This window comes from Myripristis murdjan, chromosome 2 (genome assembly GCF_902150065.1).
Source record: "Myripristis murdjan chromosome 2, fMyrMur1.1, whole genome shotgun sequence".
Classification (NCBI taxonomy): Eukaryota; Metazoa; Chordata; class Actinopteri; order Holocentriformes; family Holocentridae; genus Myripristis; species Myripristis murdjan.
In genome coordinates, this window is record NC_043981.1 from 20,238,274 (window position 1) to 20,259,139 (window position 20,866).

At 43.3% G+C, this 20,866-nt stretch overlaps 1 protein-coding gene across 1 annotated transcript in view; it reads right to left on the reverse strand.

The window, feature by feature from the left end:
* The window catches only part of LOC115369737 (target of Nesh-SH3-like), a 55,221-nt gene that overhangs the window by 17,738 nt on the left and 16,617 nt on the right, over positions 1-20,866 (reverse strand). The window contains 10 exon segments of the mRNA XM_030066406.1: positions 216-373; positions 375-493; positions 1,276-1,349; positions 2,254-2,334; positions 3,468-3,507; positions 6,337-6,383; positions 6,579-6,760; positions 14,659-14,791; positions 15,472-15,522; positions 15,525-15,539. Coding sequence (XP_029922266.1) covers positions 216-373; positions 375-493; positions 1,276-1,349; positions 2,254-2,334; positions 3,468-3,507; positions 6,337-6,383; positions 6,579-6,760; positions 14,659-14,791; positions 15,472-15,522; positions 15,525-15,539 — 900 coding nt within the window.

The window sequence follows — 20,866 nt, forward strand, 5'->3', positions numbered from 1 at the left end:
GCTGATGTCCTAAAGAGCGCCAACAGGAGTTAAAGCCACAGTCACAGATCTCAAACTCCATAGATCTTTTTGAAAGTTTTTTCTGATACTCCTTACTATTTTACAGACACTGCGTAACCCGCAAACAGCAAACTCCAATCTTCCACAAACTCTACGAAAAGGGGAAACAAAAAGAAAGAGAATAATAAGTACTGAAAGTGGAAGTTGGAAATTACCAGAGGGGTTATGAGGCTTCTCTGTGGCACTAGTGGGCACCCTGGACTGAGTCTGCCCCTGAAGCGAGTCACCGTTTGAGGGTAACTTAGGGAGAGGGGAGGCTTTGGTGGTACTGGTGGTGGTACTGGTGGTACTGGTGGTGGTACTGGTGGTAGTACTGGTGGTGGTACTGGTGGTGGTGGTGGTGGTGGTAGGGGCTTTGGTGGGCAGGAGATGGGGACAGCAGGAAGACGATGCCCTGCTTGCTTGCTGTCATTTCTAAAACTGTTTCCTTTGTCTGAGGTGAGAGAGAAGAGAGGTACTGTGATCATGGGCACATTTCAGGACCTTTTTTTTTTTTATTTGAGATGGTGTTGATTGGATTTGGGTTTTAAAAACAAGCAGACATGCATTTTGGTTCGTCTCATCATCACCAACAACTATAGAGACATGAGAGTAACCAGCTTGCACATCTTTGACTCTTCAATAGTCTTCAATGGGTTCTAGAAATTAAAGTCAAATTTAAATGTGTATGCTTTGGTCCCATAATCTGGTACCTCGTAGAAATACAGAGAAGTCCAGAAGACACTGTGCTTGTTAGGAGACAGGCAGAACGTTAGTGCGGGTGAGGGGGGGGGTTCTGCAGAACGACTTGTGTTGCCTTTCCCCAGAGGGAAACCCCAACACGTCTGCGTCTGAACCGGCTGGCATGCGGTCCCATCATGCGGACTGATCAGATCGGCATGGCAACGACTTCACAAGGCGACCAGCACAGGGACGGGGGGTTGGATGGTATGGTTGCCACGGTTACACAAAGGAAGCATCATCGCTGTCAGATCACTGGCGGCTCCTCAGCGGGCGGGGAGGGCAAAACTTACTGATAGCCTCTGACTTCCAGTGACATCATCACCATCATCATCATCACCTTCTCGTCTGTCATTGACTTTCTAACTCTCACAAGGCATGCCAGCATGCGGCCAATCACAACCTCCCCACCCCCCTCCCCCTTAGGCTCAGCCAAGCAGGCCAGTGAAGCTGTGTAGTTTTTCAAAATAAAATGAAACCGGTAATCTCTGTTACCCAGTGACAGCTGAGGCCATTGTGGCTCAGCGGAGCCGGGCAGGGGGACAGTTCCTGGCGGCTCACGGGTGGTGCTGTGGGAAATAACAAGTGCTTTTTTATAAGAAGGTTAAAGGGAAGAGTTTTCAAAACAAAAGTCATGAAAGTAAAAAAGTGTCAGGTGAAGAGGAAGGGAGCAGAGTTGACCAAAAGGAGTTTGAAGCTGCTTGTACTGATGTTTAAATTTTTGTTTTTAATTCCTAAATGTGCACACAGTTGTAGGATGATGAGGACCATGTAGAACCAAACACAGTACAGCTACATTGATGATTTTTTCTCCGCAAACCTTTTCTTTTGTTTCATATTTTTACTTTTCTCACTTTATTTTGATGCTGTAATCTTTGTGTGTATGGCACTGTGGTGCCATACACACAAAGATTTACACCAATAAACTCGATGAGTTCAGCGTTTCCCTCTGGCAGTTCACTGTGGACCGTGTAGACCCAACTCAAGCTGGTATGAACTTTTTGTTTCTTTTGTTTTTTGGTTTTGTTTTCACTTATGTGACTTGATTTCGAGGTGGTGAAGCACTCAGCCAACTGTATTAATATCATTATTTATACACAATAATAATAATCATATATACTGGTCAACGTGTAGTGTTGATCTTGACCCCGCTCCAGACTTTCAGTGAAAACTGGACCATTTTGATGCCATAAAACTCTGTGAATTTTGCATTTCCTTCCAGAATTTGAATCATATCCGGGTGAAAAAGCCTCTGAAACAGAATTTAGACTAAAAATGAGACCAGGTGAGGCAGGTTCCACTGCACGTCCAGAACCTGAAGGTCAATGAAAAGGCCAGCAACAGCAAAGCCTGACAGGAGAGGTCAGAAGTCACGGGTCAGAGGTCAGGGGTCAGAGGTCAGGGGTGAAGGTGCCTCTGCTGCCCTGAGAACAAAAACTGTGATGAGAGCCAGAAGCTGAAGGAGATAATCACCGAAAGACGTCCTGGGTGCCGCGGGGAACCCGGGGGTTTTGAGCAGGGGGGGCAGGCGGGACTGCGTCCTGTTGTGGAGAGCTGAGAACGCAGAGGAACCCACACACACACACACACACACACACACACACACACACACACACACACACACACACACACACACACACACAGGAGCAGCATTTACACACCAGGAGCTTCGGAACAATGCTGCAGGACAAAGTGCATCAGGTGGTGAAACAGGGTTCCTGCAGGTTCCTCAAAATAGTTCTTGGTGGAGCCACTTGGTTTCACGAAGAACCATTTCCAATGTTATATCTGAAATGAAGAACCCTCCACTAAATAAAGTGGCTTATCAGTGGTTAATGGTTCTTCATAGAACCACATGGTTCCGTCAAAGAGCCATGAAAAAAGTTCTTTGAGGAACAGCAATGGTTCATGGGAACAGCAGGTGATTCTCATTCTAAAAGGTGTCAACTGGAACCAAATACAGTTCTTCACAGTGATGCTGTAGGAGAACCATTTCTAAATAGTTAATGGTGAAGCTGATTGATTCAATGAAGAACCCTTTTCAAAATGAGGAAGCCTAAATAAAGTGGTTTTTTTTTTTTTTTTTTTTTTTGAGGCATAATAAAACAGTTCTTTAGGAACCAGCAATGATTCTTCAAAGAGAAGAGAATGGATTGCCAATCATCAATATTTGTGCTTTTATATCAACTCTATAAGCTGAACTGACGTGGAGTACAGACATGAACTTATTGGATTTGATTAAAATGAGTTGAAATGGCTCTGAAGCTACAAAACAAATACAAGTATTTCTAAATTATTATTATTTTCTGTTTGTCTGGTATTTTGCTGTTTTATGGTATTTAAACTGTCTCTGCTGCTCAGACTGAAGGAGGGTAAAGCCCAGCGACACCCAGCCTCCTTCATGTTTAAAGAACCTTCATGTTCAGAACCGGTGTGGCAGTGGCAGTAAAAACTCGGTCAGACCTTTAATCGTCTGTGTTTTTATCGTCATCGCCTCTGAAACCAGACGCTCTACATTCCTGCGCTGCATTTAAATTCCTATCGGCGGCTCGGGCCACCGCTAACGATAGTGTAAAACAGCGAGTGCTGCCGGACAGGACAGGCTCGCTCACACACTGCAGCGCCTGACAGCATCGCACGTCCTCTTAGAACCATAAAGAAACAACAACAAGGAGGGAGAGACTTACCGGGCCGTGGCGGGAATAGAGCGTGAGGTCCCACAGGTTTCTGCAAAACACAAATGCTGGTTGGACCTTCAGTGTGAAATGAAATTTAATTTAATTAAAGAAACAATATGGCAAAAATTAAATAAAATAAAAATAAAAAACAACATGGTAAAAAAGTAAATAAACAAAAATATGGTAATAATACAAATAAGCAAATTAAAATAAAATAAACTAGAAGAATATGGCAAATAAATAAAATAAATAAAATAAATAATATGGTTAAAACAAAGTAAATAAAATAAACAACATGGTAAGAATTTTTGGTAAAAATAAATAAAAACAATATGGTAAAAAGTTTTAAAAAAAATATAAAATAAAAACAATATGTCACAAAAAATAAATAAATAAAATAAAAAAACATTAATTTTACATAATAGATATCAGATATCAGCTGATTTCTAAACCGCCTGATGGTTTAAACTCATTGCTCTTCAATCAAGTGCAGCCGCAGATTCAGGGCCCCGCCCCTTTCACGACAGAGCGTTACTGCCTCATATCGCCTGCAGGTTCTCCTGATGTTCCTCTGCTCTAAACTTCAGCCTCAGCTGAGATGATTTTGTTTCTCTGGGAACTACTTTCTGGGCAAAGAACACGTCAAACTGTATCCTTCCACCCTGGCAGCGGACTGATGCAGGTTTGGACATATCTTTGTATTTTGGGTGAACTGTTCCTTTAAGTTTTCTCTGGATTCGGCTCTTGTTGAAATACTGAGACTGAGCTGTGTGTGTGTGTGTGTGTGTGTGTGTGTGTGTGTGTGTATGTGTCGCTCTGACATGACGGCCTCGACCTTTAACCACCAGAACACACACATCAACCTGGACGAGTGTGTCCTGAGAAATATATGTGCTGAGAACCTGGAACACACACACACACACACACACACACACACACACACGCTGGGGCCCACAGGAAGTGATCCATGATAGAAATGTGTGCTCTCATGGCTCTGTGAGGTCCTCTGAAAACACACACACACACACACACACACACAGCACACACACACACACACACACAGGTTACATAATGCTTGGACGAAACCTAGACGTTCCTTTCAGCGGTGAGCAACATAAAATAACATCTGCCGTTCCGTGCAGAACCCCACATCACTCAGGTTTTGGATCCAGGACATCCCGGCGGGAACTGAACCCCAAACCACGGAAACGCTGCTCGATCCATTAAACCACACACAGAAAAATAAAGGTGCCAGCTGGAACCCGACATGGTTCTTCAGAGTGATGCCAGGGGAGAACCTGTCCCTGTTGCCACAAAGAACCTTTCAGACCACGGCTCTTTGTGGAAACGTGACTCAAAAAGCCATAAACAGTTCTTTAAGGAACTAGAAATGGTTCTTCCAGGAACTTCAACCCTGGCCCCCGAAAAAAGTTCTCTAAAAAACTTGTTGGAGCCAATTGGTTTAATGAAGAATGCTTTTCCAATGAGGAACCACCCACTAAGTAATGTGGCTCATCTGTAGTTGATGGTTTGTTGTGGAACCACACAGTTTTTTAAAGAACCATTTCTTTAAATGGTTCAAAGTGTCTGAAATAGCTATAAAATAAAATGTTCTTTGAGGAACCAGCAATAGTTCTTCAAAGATGAGAGAAGACAAAAGGTTCATGGATGCCAACTAGAACCCAAAATCAGTTCTTCACAGTGGTGCTGTAAGAGAACCATTTCTGATTCCACAAAGAACCTTCCAGACCACGGTTCTTTATAGCACCATTTCTTTAAATCGTTCCTCAAAGAATCCCTTAAGGTGCTCCAAAGACCCGAAGGAAAAACGTTCTCTGAGGAACTCGAAATGGTTCTTCCAAGACAGTTGGCACAAAAAAGTTCTCCAAGGAACATTTTTCAAAAAGTTCTTGGAGGGGCCAACTGGTTCACTGAGGAACCCTTTGTTTTCCAAATAAGGAACCATCTGCTAAATAAAATGGTCCTGATGATTCTTCATAGAACAAATTTTAGAACCATTGTTTTTCTGTGTGATGTCCGCAGGGGAACGTGACGGCCAGCCCCACCTGGTGAAGCACCTGAAGGCACCACGAGCAGCACAGCAGGTGGGATTCAAACCCTCAACTGCAGCAGTGCTGCTGCCAGGTGAGAGGCACTGCGGCAGGTCATTGACCCTCTTTAACCTTTGCATGTGTGTGTGTGTGTGTGTGTGTGTGTGTGTGTGTGTGTGTCTCCATTGTAGAGAACAAATGATCAATGACAGACTGTGGAACCTTTCACAATGAAAGCTCAGCAATTATGAGAAGAGGAACCTGCTTAAGTTTTTTTGTCAATTCCACATTTCACAATAAAAGCTGCACCATGAAAAACTGCTGAGAGAACCATGTAGACTCAACCATAATAATTATGTTCTTATTCCACATGTGTCAGTTGAGTCTACAGGGTCCTCACTTCAGTTGAGCGTAATGCCCCTTTAAAAGCATGTATTTTGGAAAAAGGAGTTCATTCACTTTTACTGCCAGGACATTTTAAAAGAGACACCTTTTACTTTTACTGCAGTAGATTTTTACTGCACTACTTCTACTTCTACTGCAGTCAAATACCAGCAGAGGAACAGTACTTCTACTTCTACTGCAGTCAAATACCAGCAGAGGAACAGTACTTCTACTGGAGGAGGCGTGTGTGGTACTAATCCCATTTAAAAAATCCTGAAACAGGTGAAACTGCACTGGCAACAAGTGGGATTATCTCCTCCCACTGGTGGATTTTGGACCAGATTTGAGCACTGAAGCTGAGACTAAGCGGTTTGTTAATGTGGAGATTGGTTTTTTACAGTGAGGATCCTGGTGTTTTCATGCTGGTTTGATGTGACACTTACCATTGGCTTTACCAGAGGTTTCTTGTAGGGCTTCTGCAGGGTCTTGTCTGTGAAACACAGAGGAAACGCAGTGAAATTCACCAGAGAAACCAACAGGGCAGCGAGCTCAGCCCAGAGAAAACACGTTTCCTTTTCACCTTCCTTCAAACATGCAGTCCTGTTGGGATTTTTCAGGAAAGCCGCTTCGAAACAACCCCAACTTTTAGAGAATCAACATGCAGAAAGAATATGGTGCTGCGTACCGCCCATGTTGGTGTTGTGGATGACCGGCTTGCTCCACATGCCGCTGCGGTCGTCCTTGTTGGAGCGAACGCCGAACTCGTAGGGCGTGTTGGGCTTCAGGTTGTCAATAACAGTGTCGCTGGTCGGGCAGGTCTGGTAGATCCACTTCCTGTTCCTCTCCCTGTACCTGATGGTGTAGAACCTGCAAACAGATGAGGCAGAGTCGCATGTGACACAGAGGGCGGACCAGCAGGGCGGCTGCCGGTTCAAATCCTGAGACTGGCTGGGGAAGTGACTGAGAAAAGCTCTGCTCTTCCTAAACAGCAACTGCCAAAGTGCCTTGAGCAATGCACTTAAACCCCAGTGGGACGGCTAAATGCCTGACAATATATGACAAAAGTGAAGGCACAAATTTTGTCTCATATTAAGATTTAACATCTTGATTTCCTCAATCAGTAATCTGCCAGTTTAGTGGGAATCATTATAAATATGCTGAAACGTGCAAAATGACTCTGAGTCATGACTAAATATGAAGATTTTTGTTGAACAGTGAAGGTTCAGTATCCAGTGCAAACAGCAGAGGGCCGAGGGGGCAGCCCTGCCTTTTACCACAACATCACAATTAGAGAAAATCCTGGAAACAAGTTGATTTAACGTTGGAAACAAGTGGGATTATTTCATCCCACTGGCAGATTATTTTTTTTTTTACATTGTTTGTGCTGACTGTTGTAAAAGAGGATTAGGATTAAACTGTTTTGGAAGGAAAGAAATCAGGGTAGAGGTATGTCTCAATTTTGTTCATGAAAGCTATAACTAAAATTAAACTTAGATGATAAGATGCACAACAAAACTAACAAAGTAAATATATATGCAGAGGATAGTGCTTCTAATGTGAGTCACTAAATCAGCAGCAGTATCAGCCGCAAGGATCAAGGAAACAACACAGAATATTCCATGGAAACAAGTGGGATTATCTCATTGCACTGGTTTTTTTTTTTTTTTTTACCATGCAAAACAACATTTTAAAAGCGAATACGAGACCATGAAGAGTTGTATTGTGGATTTTTCTTTTTTGCAGCCTGTTTCCACGCTCAGGCGAACGTCTTTTCACGGTGGGTGACTTTGCCTGCGATCGTCCCGCTAACGCCGCAGGTTTGAGCCACGTGCTAACAAGGCCCCCGAGGTGGGGGAAGGGGGGGCACAGTCCCAGTCGGCCTGTGTGGTTTGTATCTGGGCATCGGTAACCGTGGTGACCTCAGCGTGGAAACAACTTCTCCCATTAGGCATTGTTAATTCTGGCGTAGACTTTGACCAGGCCGACTTGTCACCGTCAAAGCCATCTCCACTTTCACTCCCTCATGTAGTATTTTTCAAAGCAGCGCTCCAAATACCGAGGCGGTGGCCAAGCACTTAGCAGAAGGAACTGACATTAGGTTTTAATAAGACGCCCAAAGTGGTAGAGGACGCCCTGAGTCCCTGCTCGGTGCAGTGGAAGCTTTGGGTCAAGCTTTCCGATGGCTTTTCCAAGTCGCTCGACAAGGGGAAAAACATATAATGTATGACTGGAGGCAGCGGAGAGCGAGGGCTGATGGAAAACCATGCCGGCATGTCCCAGTCGGTGTAATATCACTCAACACACACACACACACACACACCTCACAACACCTGCAGGTGGAAAACACAACAAATACATCTTTTTGCGTGTGAGAAAAAACAACAGCGCAGTTCCTTAATGTTCCTCGGCAGAGCCATTTGTCATTGTGATTCGTCTGAGAAAATCCCTCTGAAGGAACATAAATACACATAAAAGATAAGAAAAAGCGGCTGGGGAACAAATTAAGGCTCTGAAAATGAGGGAACTCCAGCAGAGCAAAAGATTAAAGCGAACGTTTTTTAGATAACATAAATTTATAACACATGTAAACCAAAGACGGCTTCCTGTGGGGCGGCCAACCTAGTGGGTCAGCTGATTGGCGGCCATATTTTATCTCTACCACACAGACACACACATTCCAGCTCAACACTTTTTCATTGCAAACAGTTCATCTTTTTTATGTCATCTCTCTGCAGCTGTGAGTTTTAGTTTCACCTGATTGGTTAAACCTCAGTGGGTGGAGCCAAAGAACCTCAGTTTGTACAAAATGCATGAGCAGCACATGCAGACTTTGTGTCTTGCCTTGTGACCCATCCCGTACAGCTGTGGTTCCCAAACCAAGAACCCCCTGTTCTGCCCTGCAGGGGTTTGTTCCAGCTCTGCTCTTTCACACCTGATCCACTTAAGTGCTTCGTGCTGATTGGCTGAAACAGATCTACCTGAACAGAGCGTGCATCAAGGTGTGTGTGCACCTTAATTGGCTCAGGTGTGCAAGAGAAGAGCTGGAACGAAAACCTCCAGGACAGGACTGGGAACCTCTGCCTTGTGGGATTATAAAACAGAAAAAACACAATTAATCTGCAAATCATGACAATCACCTCCGATAACGTATGGCTGCCAGGTAAACAGTTTAAACAGTTTTACACATGTAAAGAAACAACAACAGTGCTTCTCAAATGGGGGGACGCTGGAACACTGCAGGGGGTACGTGAGGTTTTTCTAAACATTAATTTAAGATAACTTGGCTGTTTTTTTTTTAAAGTCAGTAGCAGAGTGGTACACTGCAAAAATGTCTACTAACAAGTAGATTTGTGCTGATCCAATCACATGATCGGAAATCGGGGCCCCGGAAATCGGGGCCGATCATGTGACTGCAGACTCAATCAGAACTTGGACGTTACGTCCCGATCAGGTATCGGATAAATAATATATACACATATGTATATTTATTATTATTTTTAGTCACATTTACAATATATGGGCTATTAGTGATTAAAAATAAATGAGAATAAAATAATATTTATTAACTATCAGCATTTATTAACTACAGGCCGGGTGTGTCTGTGACAGACGCCACTGAACAGCGCATGCACGGAACACGGCAGCACACAGCATTTTGTTCTGAAGCTGAGGTGTGTGATATGCTGCTACTCTGTCTGCTGTGTGGAAATATTTCAAAGAGAACGACAAGAAAAATAGTTAGTTCGTTTCATAATGTTTTATCAGGGCTCTCAAGTCTCACGCATTTCAATCCGTTCACACGCTCACATGACACACCTTGTATTTCTCACACAGAGAAATTACCAGGATAACGCCCACCAAGTTGCGCCGCTATTTTTTTTTTTTAATAACAGTATAGGGACCTATAATTTCCGTGATCACAGTAAATAAATAAATAAAGTGTTGTTTATTTGTTACCTCAATTAATTTAAGGTAATTTCTATTTCATTTGTGTGCATTTTAGTCATTAACATTAAAAACGCCACCGCCATAATCTCACTCTGAACTCAGTTCAAAACTTGAGAGCCCTGGTTTTATAGAAGTAAATCGGATTGGGACTCTGGTATCGGCAGATACTCAAAATCAATGACTCGGACTCGGGGGCAAGAAAACGTGATCGAGACATCCCTACTTACAAGTGATATCATCTCAGATTGAATCTTCCCAGCTTCATTTTCCCTCAAACAAACTAAAATAATCTGCCAGCAGGAGGAGATAATCCCACTTGTTTCCAACTCTAATTAACTAGTTGCAGGAACTATAATGAATCCAGTGTCCTTTTCTTGATCCTAGTGGCTGATCTGCCCTCATTTCTTGCCTCGTTTCAACACATTTAGACTAAAAAAAAAATCAATGACAAACTGCATTTGAAACAAGCAGGATAATCTCATCCCACTGGCAGTATTAATTTAACTTGTTTGAAGATCACTGAAGAGAGGACTGAAGTGGTTCATACTGACTTTTTTTTTTGCTGTTTATGGTTCATGACATTAGCGTTCTCCTCTCTTAGCTCGTCTGTTTTTTTACTAAACTTTGATCTGACTGTCGTTCTTAGAGGTTTGAATCACCCAATGAGACTGCGGCTACCTTCAGCACAGCTCTGGCTATAGAAACCTGTCTGACTGCCTGCCGCTCAGCGTGATGTTTTGATGTTTTGCAGGCGACTGACCGCCTGGTAATCAGTTCTCTGCGGCGGCGCGGCTCAAAGAAGTGGCTGCAGGACAGTCGGCGATGGTGGTTGAATGTCCTGGCCGCGGCGCTGCTCTGCTCACCTGCCGTCCGTCTGAACGTCAGCTCGTCTGCGCAGGAAAAGTTCTGGGCCTTGACGGCTTCACGGCGAAAACAGAAACCAGATGTGTTTTTCTGCGGCAGTTTCCTGTCTGAAGGGCTTAGCTGTAAAAGTGATAGCCGTTACAGAGCCGGCCGTCACACAAGAGCGAGAGCAGCAACTGCACGAGCGCCGAAACTGAGAAAAACGGCCGTGGCATTTATCTCCTGTCAGGAGTCGAGTCTTTATCATTTAATACCGCTTGCATGTCGAGAGGAATCGCTGACCTTTCAGATAAGGAAACAGTGAACAGATTACAGATGTTAGTGTCTAAGCGTGACAGCTGAGCTCATTTTTATGAGATCCTCTGGCTTCCTCTTGCATTAGTTTTGTATCGTCTACAAAATATATAAAACTAAACAGATGATTTATTCAGAACAATATGCATTCATTCCTGCAGTCTTTATTGAACCTAACACGTAATCCAATAATGTCATGATCAGGTTTTTTTTTGTAATCTGATTATGCTATCAGATGTAATCAAATTAACAAAGTATCCTATTGTCACTCCTCACAGAATCAGATCCAGGCTTTACTAAATATATAAAAGTAAAACAAGAACTATATGTTGCATTTATTCCCAGCAGTTATTAAACATGAAACAGTAATCCATCATGACTATAATTTTTTTTGGTAATCTGATTATGCTGACATCTCGTTTTTTTCTTAAATATGTAAGATTAAAACAGATTGATTTTATTGAGAAATATATGTTCCATTTATTCCTCGCAGTGTTTCTAAACTACTAATAATCTTCATCTGATTACACAATCAGATTTGTGTAATCAGATTAAGTATGCTCCTTGGTCACTCCTAACAGAATCATAATCGGTCTTTACTAAACATATAAAAGTAAAGCAGATGATTTATGCAGAGCTACATGTTGCATTCTTCTTGGCTTTATTGAAATAAAACAGTAATCCATGAACTTCATGATCAGTTTTTTTTTTTTGTTTTGTTTTCTGTGTAATCTGATTATGCGTTCTGGTTTTTTGTAATCAGATTAACAGAGAAGTCACTCTGCACAGAATCATTTCCAGTGTTAGTAATCCTTCTTACATTCATTCAGTCGCTCTTAGTTCTTATTTTATTGCTTTTTTTTCCAGGCGTTTCTCCTCTTCTCTACGAACACTAAAGTCTCCGCAGTTTGCTGTGACCTTTGACCTCCTTGTTCCTGGCTGCTTGGTAACACTGACGATCTGGGAACTGAGGCTTAATCTGCTGTTACTCTCAATTTGAGTCGTGCCGCATGAGAGAGCCAGTTAATCATCTAAATGTAAAATGGATTAGTGTGTGGGTTTGTGGTAAGTGACCGGACAGCCACCCGCCAATTTTTTGTAATTAGATTACAGGAATCCCAGCAGCCTCCTGTGATCGTTTTACTGCTGTCCTGTCCAAGGATCGTGTCCTCGTTAGGACTCGGCTCGATAATTCACCGCACGGAGAGATTTTCCCGCCCTAACTACACTTTATTCACCCTGAAACTCCAGCTGCAAATTGCATGTTCTCACCATGTTCCTCCCACGGTCCCACGGAGACCGGAGATTATAAAACTGCTGCACCCAAATCCTTCAGATAATTAAAGCAACATTCAACATGTTCCTTCCCAAAGTAAAGAATGGTTCCTTTTCAGAGCATTTAATTATTGATGCATCAACCTCTTAAATACATAATAGTTTGAAAATGAAGTCAAGTTTTGCAATCCGAGCTGAGGATGAACACTGATTATCATTCGGAGGTTCTGGCCATCGAGGTGCCCGAGTCGTGTTTTCTGGAGAGGCCGCCCCGACCCTTTCATCGAAAGGATTTACTTGCGTTTCAGAGGATTGCTTCTATTTTTGCAAAGGTGGTTGCTGACATGATAAGAACAGATCTAGCATCAGTCTTTTGGCTATAAACCCCAAAGCCATGAAATATCATTTACTCATTTCACTTTTTGACCAGTCGCAGCTAAAAAAAAAAAAAGAGGTAATTTTCTGTCATCTTTAAGGAGCTCTGACGTTTGGCCACAGCTGATTCACACTCTCAGGGAATTAGAAGTCTGTACATTAACATTTTGCACATAGGTCCTATGGTTGTGTTGTAAAAGCTGTTTCTCTTTGGTTTCAGAGTTTTTTTTTTTTTTTTTTTTTTTTTTTTTTAAACCTGTAAGAAGTATTTAACTGTTGAAACAGCTCCATATCCTGTTGGCTAATTTCCACTCCGACAACGCAGCACATTTTGATGTTTTGCATGGAAAAAAAGCTTCTTCTGCAAAATAACCAGTGACTCCTGCCATCAAATAAAAGCGGTACAGTAAAAAAGTGGAGATTCCCTCACCTCGACTGATGGAAAACACTCAATGAAGCTCCAGAATCTCAGGACATGGACTGCGGTCGCAGGTTTGCAGGAAACGGAATGAGGCGCTTTCCAGGAACGTCAAAACCCTTCGAGACGAGCCCGTGATGCCGTAAAGATTAGCCGAACTCGCCTTTTGAGTCTCTTTTCTGGTCAGCATTGAACAAGCAAAACCTGAAGCCGACCGTCATGAACTTCTGGAGGGGTGAAACGGATTATCAGTTTTTTTTCTCTTGTAGGAAACCTCGGAGGCTCAGACTATTTTTTGTTCAACACGAGCTGTGAAAAACCGAATCCATGCCCAGCCTTCACACTCGCCTCTCCTATGTTGTTTTTTTTTTTCTTATTGCAGTGCATGTATTGAATGAACTGGATTTCTTCGGTGCTGGGGTGATATTACATCTTTCTGCTGACTTTGAGGGCTCTATTAAGGCTGTGTTGTGCTGTTGTTGAGAGAGGGAAAGTGTTATAAAATTAACGCTAACAGATTGTCTTAGTCTCGACGCCAGGTCAAGACCTCATATCTCTCTGGTGTCGAGTTTTCACAAACTAACATGAAGTCTTGTTTTTCAGGTCGACCACCGTGACTGACAGTGGGTTTTAATGAGGCTGGGTGTCAGTGAAGGCCTCACGAAAACAACACACCTCAGACGATGGAAAAACTTTTGCCAAAATCAGGAATCCTGGAACCAACACGTTTTCTGTGAGTACAAACTCCACTTTGCTTTCCCATCATCATTCCTGTCCTGCTCTGTGATGTTTTTTTTATCTAAATGTTCATCCATCTCTAATTCCTCAAAGATTTTTTGGCTGGGTCTTTTAAGTACCTTGGAGATTCTTTGAAGAACCGTTTATAGAAATGGTTCGTTAAAGCACTGTGGTCTTTGTGGAATCAGAAATCCTGCTATGAAAACTATTATTGGTTCCCTCTGGCACCTTTATTTTCCTTTAAGAAGAAGAGTTTGCTGCCGTTTCCAAGAACCTTTTCTCCTCTGTCTTCGTTTGAAGACCACTGCTTGTTCTGCAGTGAACTGTTTTTCATGGCCCCTTGAGGAACCTTTGAACCATTTACAAAACACTTCATTAAACGACTGCATGGTTCCATAAAGAACCATCAGCTCCTGATGAACCACTATATTTAGGGGATTGGTTCTTCATTTCAAATGTAACATTGAAAAGGGTTCCCCTCCCTGGCACCAGTTGGCTCTATCAAGAATTATTTTGAAAAGCTTTCTTTAGAGGACATGGTCGAGGTTGAGATTGGCATCCTATCATCCCTGCGTATTCACACAGAATAATAATGTTCCTAAAATGCTTCTTTAAAAAATTATTTAAATGAAATTCTATTGACCAGCCACGCTCCTTTTCACCATTAGTGTTCAGACTTCTCACAGATTTCGGTTGGGGGCGTTTAGTTAACTTTATAAAAAACGATAACACTGCGTTTTCCAAAAAAAAAAAACTTTATCCATTAACACTCAAACATCCAAATGTCCTAAATTATATTAAAGGGATTATGAAAACGCCCATTGCTAACTGAATGTTACGAGGCCGTCCTCACCCGTCCTCCAGACACTCGTTCATGATGTTTCCTTCGTACGGCGTCTTCAGGAAGTTTCCCCAGGACAGGAGCACTGCCGTCGGGCTGATGGAACCGATCACCAGGTGGAGCGGCTTCTCCAGGTTCACCTTCCCTGTGAGGATAAACAGACAGGCAGAAATAGGCAGGTGAGTGATCCTGGTGGCTCCATGAAGACCAGGCAAACATCTGACCATGCTCTCGGAAGCTGGTCTATATTCCCAGGGTCCTATATTCCCAGGTTTATATGTACCTAAGGTCTACATTCCCAAGGTTCTATGTTCCCAAGTTCCTATGTTCTGGGTCCTTTGTTCCCAGAGCCCTATGTTTCCAGGGTCCATAAATTCCATAAAGCCATATGTTCACTGGGTCTGCTGTCCCCAAGTTCCTAAGTTCCCACGGTTCCTATGTTCCCAGTGTCCTGTGTTCCCAGGAATCTTAAGTTCCCAGGGTCCTAAGTTCTCACGGTCCTATGTTCCCAGGATGCTACGTTCCTAACGTCTTACGTTCCCAAGGTTCTATGCTCCTAAGGTCCTATGTTCTGGGGTCCTATGTCCCCAGGGTCCTATGATCCCATGATCTTAAATTTCCAGGGTCCTGTGATCCTAGGGTCCTAAGTTCCCAGGGTGCTATGTTCCCGTTCTGTTAACACATTAACCCCAACCCTTTAATTAACCTCTAACCCTAACCACAAAGGATCATGGGAACATAGGGCCCTTTCTCATTTCCCATTATGTGCCATATAACTCTGGGGAACACAGAACCCTGGGAACGTGAATACCGCTGCCACCGTACCTGTGCAGTGTTTCTTCACATCGTTGGTCGGGATTGGCTGGACGGCCACAGGTACTTGGGCTCAGCATCTGAAAAAGCACAAAAACAACAAGAGTTACGTACAATTTTGATTTTGACGTCTGGTAGATGTTTCTGAGGACACATTCGGTTTGGTTTCAGGTCGTAAAAGATGATATTCTAATCTTTCACAAAAGTAAGTAAAAAGTTCCACAGATTTAGAGCAGCTTGACAAAAATGGTGAGGCACACCCTGCAAAAAAAACAACAAAAAAAACTCTTGTCTTTTAGTCTGAATGTGTTGAAACCCGACGAACAAGGCAGAATGAGGCAGATGAAGCCACTACTAAGATCCAGAAAATGTCACCTTATTAAAGAAAACTATTGGTGGTAATTTTGTAAAATATTCTTAAACACTGATCGTCTCTCTGTCCAGAACCCCTGATTAGTTTGAGTGTGCATGACTATTTTGCATTTGCGCTCCTGTTTTTTTAAATCTTCTTTTATCCGTTCTTGCTCAGTGACGAATCAGATCTGCCTTTTTTTTTTTCTTTGAGGCAGCAGAAACCCACGCGATGAGAGAAAATCAGCCTCTGGACCGTAACGATGCCCGCTCAAATCCCCACACCAGCTGGGAAAATCCGCGTGGGAAAGTGAGAAACACTTCTGATCCCCTCTCTTAATGCTGTTTATATTAAATTTTGAAAAGGCATTAATAAGATACGGAAAGCGCCGCAGCCCTTCATGCCTTTCACGGAGGCAGAATGAAAACACTGTGCTGTATTTTTGCATAAACATCCCGCGTGAAGACCTCATACATTTCCACAGGGAGGCCAAGCATGAAAAATGTCAGGATATGCTGGACTTTGTTATGAAAAGCAAAGTTTCCCTGAAGAGAGATGAAGTCATGGTAGGTGTTGTATGCCCATGGATGGTTAAGTTATTAAAGAGGACCCCCAAAACAGACAGACAGAAAGCAGACGCACAGATGCAAGCCATTAAACCATTTTTCTGTTGGATCACATCGCAGGGATTTTAAACAAGGCATGTGTTCCAGGTCCAGACGGCGATGAAAGTATTCTGCCACACACCGAGACGCCGCTCTGCGTTTTAGCACATTTAAACTAATAATCTGCCACGTTTTCTCAGAAATAAAAAGCCAGTGTGTCTCCTCGGTATGTGGCTGCTCGAAGCCGGCAGCCATCCAGCCCATCTCACCTCACACACTTCACTTTTCCACCGCGGTCTCTAAACACTCGCCGTCAGGTCACGCTTTCCTGCTGCACAGGAAGTGATGCGTTTCTGTTTTGCTTGGAATAAACAGAATAAGAACCGGGGCGCTACGCTGTGTTTACTTCATATCACAAGGAAGGTAAAGTTTTGGACAGATTGCCTTCAGTTTGACTTGTTAGCATTCATGCCAACAGCAAAGGAAAGGCTTGCCGTTAGCTTAGATGCTAACGTTACTTTTATATTATTTATCTTCTAGTCTGCTTTTCAGAATAAGACGAGGTTCCTTGCTGTAATACCAGCTGGATTTCAACATGAACGCTGTTACGCGACAGAATTTGGTGTGTACAGTCAATCAAATTGATACACGGTGTTAGCATGAGCAGTGTTAGCATTAGCAGGATATTCAAGCCCTGCCCACGCTGTTTGATGGACAGGTGATCTCTGGATTGTGCAGAACAATGAAGTTTTGCAGATTAATAACTGTCTTTTACAGTATTGTCAACATGTCCCAGCATGCACTACATGGACGGCGACCAGGGGTGCAAGAGCTGCCTAGGCTGATTCTGGGATGGTAAATGACTTCTTTTGTGTCATATCCCATTAATGGCCAAGATAAAATAAACAGAATAAAATGAAAATGATTAAATAGCTGAATAAATACACGTATGTATGTAAATCCTCACTTCAAATAAGATAACCAAAGTATAATGAGCGCAGCCACTTGCTCACACAGTGCAGGCTGTGTTAAGGACAGGGTGTTTGGGATGCCACACTCACACTCAAACAGAAACCCATAATCCCGGCAGTAAAATGTTATTTATGACTCTTTCTCAACATGGAGGGAAACTCAGAGCGCCAGGTGACAGCAGTCGTGACTAATCGACACAAACGCCAAGGTAACCTCCGAGCTTTCTCCTTTTTTGGTAGCGAAGCCGGGAGCGCGCTGCCGGGCCGGGCGACGCCCGTCCAGGAAGGGCCTCGGGTGCTGGCAGCAGTTTGGCAACGCCGCCTGCGTTTGGCCAGCCGGCTATTTGGATTGTGTAAGCAGGAAAAGCTGCGGCCAAAAAGCAGATCCAGAGGCGTTTCCCTCCCACCGGCTGAGCAGCGAGGGGAGGAATGAAAGCACAGGACGGGTCGGGCGCGGCACCAAGGGCATTGTGGGATAAGTCCCTGGGTGTTGGCTGGAAGAAGAAAGGCCGTGTTGAAGCGAGGCTCCGGCAGGAAGGGAGGGGAGCACGCCTGGCAGATTATTGGCCGGCACAGCGGCATGGTGGCGCTGTGCTGACGTGATGAGGACGTGATGTTAAAATCATCCTTCACAAAAAAATCATGACAGTTTCCAACAGTTTTCAAGAAGAAAGCAGAGTTTTGCATGGTAAGTGTCCTGCCTACAGCAGTGCAGCGTGGATTTAACCATGGTTTCACTTTACACCAAAAAACACCATAGTCTGCCTGCCAAAGTAAAACCTTTATCATAAGGCTTGCTCTTCTTTAACCAAAAGGAAAAATAGAATCCCTCTTGTTTCCAGCGCTAAATTAGTTTGTTAATTAGTTGGTTAAACCTCAGCGAACACAGAGAAGGTGTTAGCTAAGTTAGCTAACTGAACAGCAGAAACACATGTGAGTTCAAACAGCAAATAAAAGGCAACAAATGGCAGTTAGCGTGTTTTTTTCCTTCAACGAGTTCACACAGCTTTTAGCTTTTAGCTTGTAGCTATCGCTGCTGTGGCCCGTTTGAGTCGGTTAGGCTAACGAGCTAGCACAGGTGAGTTGGCACCACACTGTAAAAAAATGTCCACTAACAAGACATTTCATCGTGTGCTGGGCATGCTGAACTTTATTCTCTTTAAACAAGTCAACATTCATGAAATTAGTGGAAGAAACAAGTGGGATTATCTAATCCCACTGGCAGATTTCCAAGATTTTAACACTGAAAATGGCACTGAAAGACTTCATGATGAGGGTTTTTTTTTCTGTTTTGCACTACAGAGAGCAGAGTGAACTGTAAACAGTCGACTTACATTTCATCTAACATTCAGCTTTAAAACCTTATCTGAAAAAAAGGAAATATTGTGCCAGACAGTTTGTTTCCACTTTTTTTGGCTTTTCTTTCAGCTCTTAAAGATACTGATGTTACACTGTAAAAAATGTCCATATTAACAAGGCATTTAGCCTCAGATTCAGTGTTCAAACGTGTTTCCAGAATTTTCTTGAATCGAGTGTCATTATCTGCCTCGTTCTGCCTCGTTTCAACACATTTAGACTTGTTCCCAGAACAAAAAATCCTGAAACAAGTTGCAGTTTGCTTGTTTTGAGAGAAATAAAATGAATTAATCTACAGTAATGATGCTTATAATAACGCAGCTGTTATTGATGCGTTATTTAAACTGGTTGAAGTTGCACGCTGCAGCTGTGAGAGCGCAGTAACTACAAGGATAAACTAGGTTTTTTTTTTTTTTTTTTTTTTTCTGCAGAGGCCTCCTCAGTGTTTAACCCATATTTTCCTGTCCTGGCACATTGTCCTGTCACGGCGTTTACACAGCTCCTCTCCCACATGTGCAGCAAACAGCCTCTCAGGTAAATATTGATGTATATTTTTCATTTGCACGTCACGCACTGCAGAACCGACCGGCTTAAATTCACCCATCGGTTCTAAAGTGCCAAACAAACGGGCGAAAACAACAGGATTTACAGCGAGCGGCGTCCCGAGGGCAGAGTGTTTGTCAGGGAAAAAAAGAAAGTTTGGGCTTTTCAGCGGCTGCACGGCACATCTGATTCCAGTTTCCTCCAGGTGAAGGGTTGAGACATAAAATCATCTCTTACCCAGCCATTTAGCCTCATTTGGAGCCCGATGCTGCGTTCGTGGCGCCTCGGAAAACTTAACATTTCACCCGAAAGACAAAGATATTTTCCCACTTCGGCCCCGTTTTCATCCTGATAAAATTTGTCTTGTGGAGCTCAAAGTTTCCCAACACAGTGACACCGATACCCGACGTGATCCACGGTGCTCAGGAACTATTTCCTGCCAAAGAACACTGGCACACCGCAGCTATCGGCCTGTAATTTGTACTCTTTGGCGGTGGAAGGATATAATTCGCCGGTGTTCTTTGGCAGAAAATGTAGTTCCCGCTGAAAGAGGATGGATTGCACAATGGGAAAGTGGGAAAACATCTCTCTTTTTTTTTTTTTTTTTTATTTTAGGTGAACTGCTCCATTAAAATCAGTCAACCTGCAGATTTAGCTCACTTTTCATGAGCAGGCAGAGCATTTAATGTAAATTCAAATGTAAATGTCATCATGCATTCATGCGGCTGATGCAGTGAACCCGGCGTGGCGCTCAGTTGGGGGTCAAGGCTGCGCAGACCAACTTTTCACACATCCCGACTGAAACGGGCGTGTCCTTTGGCGGTCGCTTTGGTGGTGGTCTGCGCTTGTTTCCAATAAAGTCTGACCTGTTTCAAAGCTTCTCTTAAATCAGAATCACAAATATTTGATTGATCTCAGGGGACAAATTGGGGCAAAGTGACAGTATCTTGAAGTCAGGATGGAACGGATCACTCTGTAACTTTACTTCACTTCTTACGACAACTTGATTTGCACTGGAAAGGAGAGAAATTATCCCTCCATTAGCATTTTTTAAAAAGACTTTTCCAGTTAGGCCGCGCTTCGTAACAAAGACCCCAGGCAGAGTGGACGAATCCCAAACTAAATTAACAATAACAACGCATCTGTGGACAAAACGGAGTCCTCGCCCATTGTCGCGAGGGACACGTCGGTTTTTTCATTCAGAACTGATGGAGTTTTCATGTCAGATTGTTTTCTGTCTTAGCTAAATTATAAAAAAAAAAGCCATTTTAGTGTGGCCACAAACGTAGAAATAAAGATGCATTTTCACATTTCTCTCTCTTCTGATTCGTGGCCTCAGACTGACTGAGATGGTGGCTGAATTTTTTTTCTTTGCAGTTAAACTTTAAAGCCGTTTTCCTTCCAACAAGCACCAACTCTGATCACGTCTGATCCTGTTCCCCTCCATCCCTCGCTCCTCTCCAGCGCCTCAGAGCTCCTCAGGCTGAACTCGGCTGCTTTCGGGACGTTTGCCCGTGACAGGAGGAAACATGCCCTCGCCTCGCCTCCCCTCCCCTCGCCTCGCCTCCCCTACTGACCCT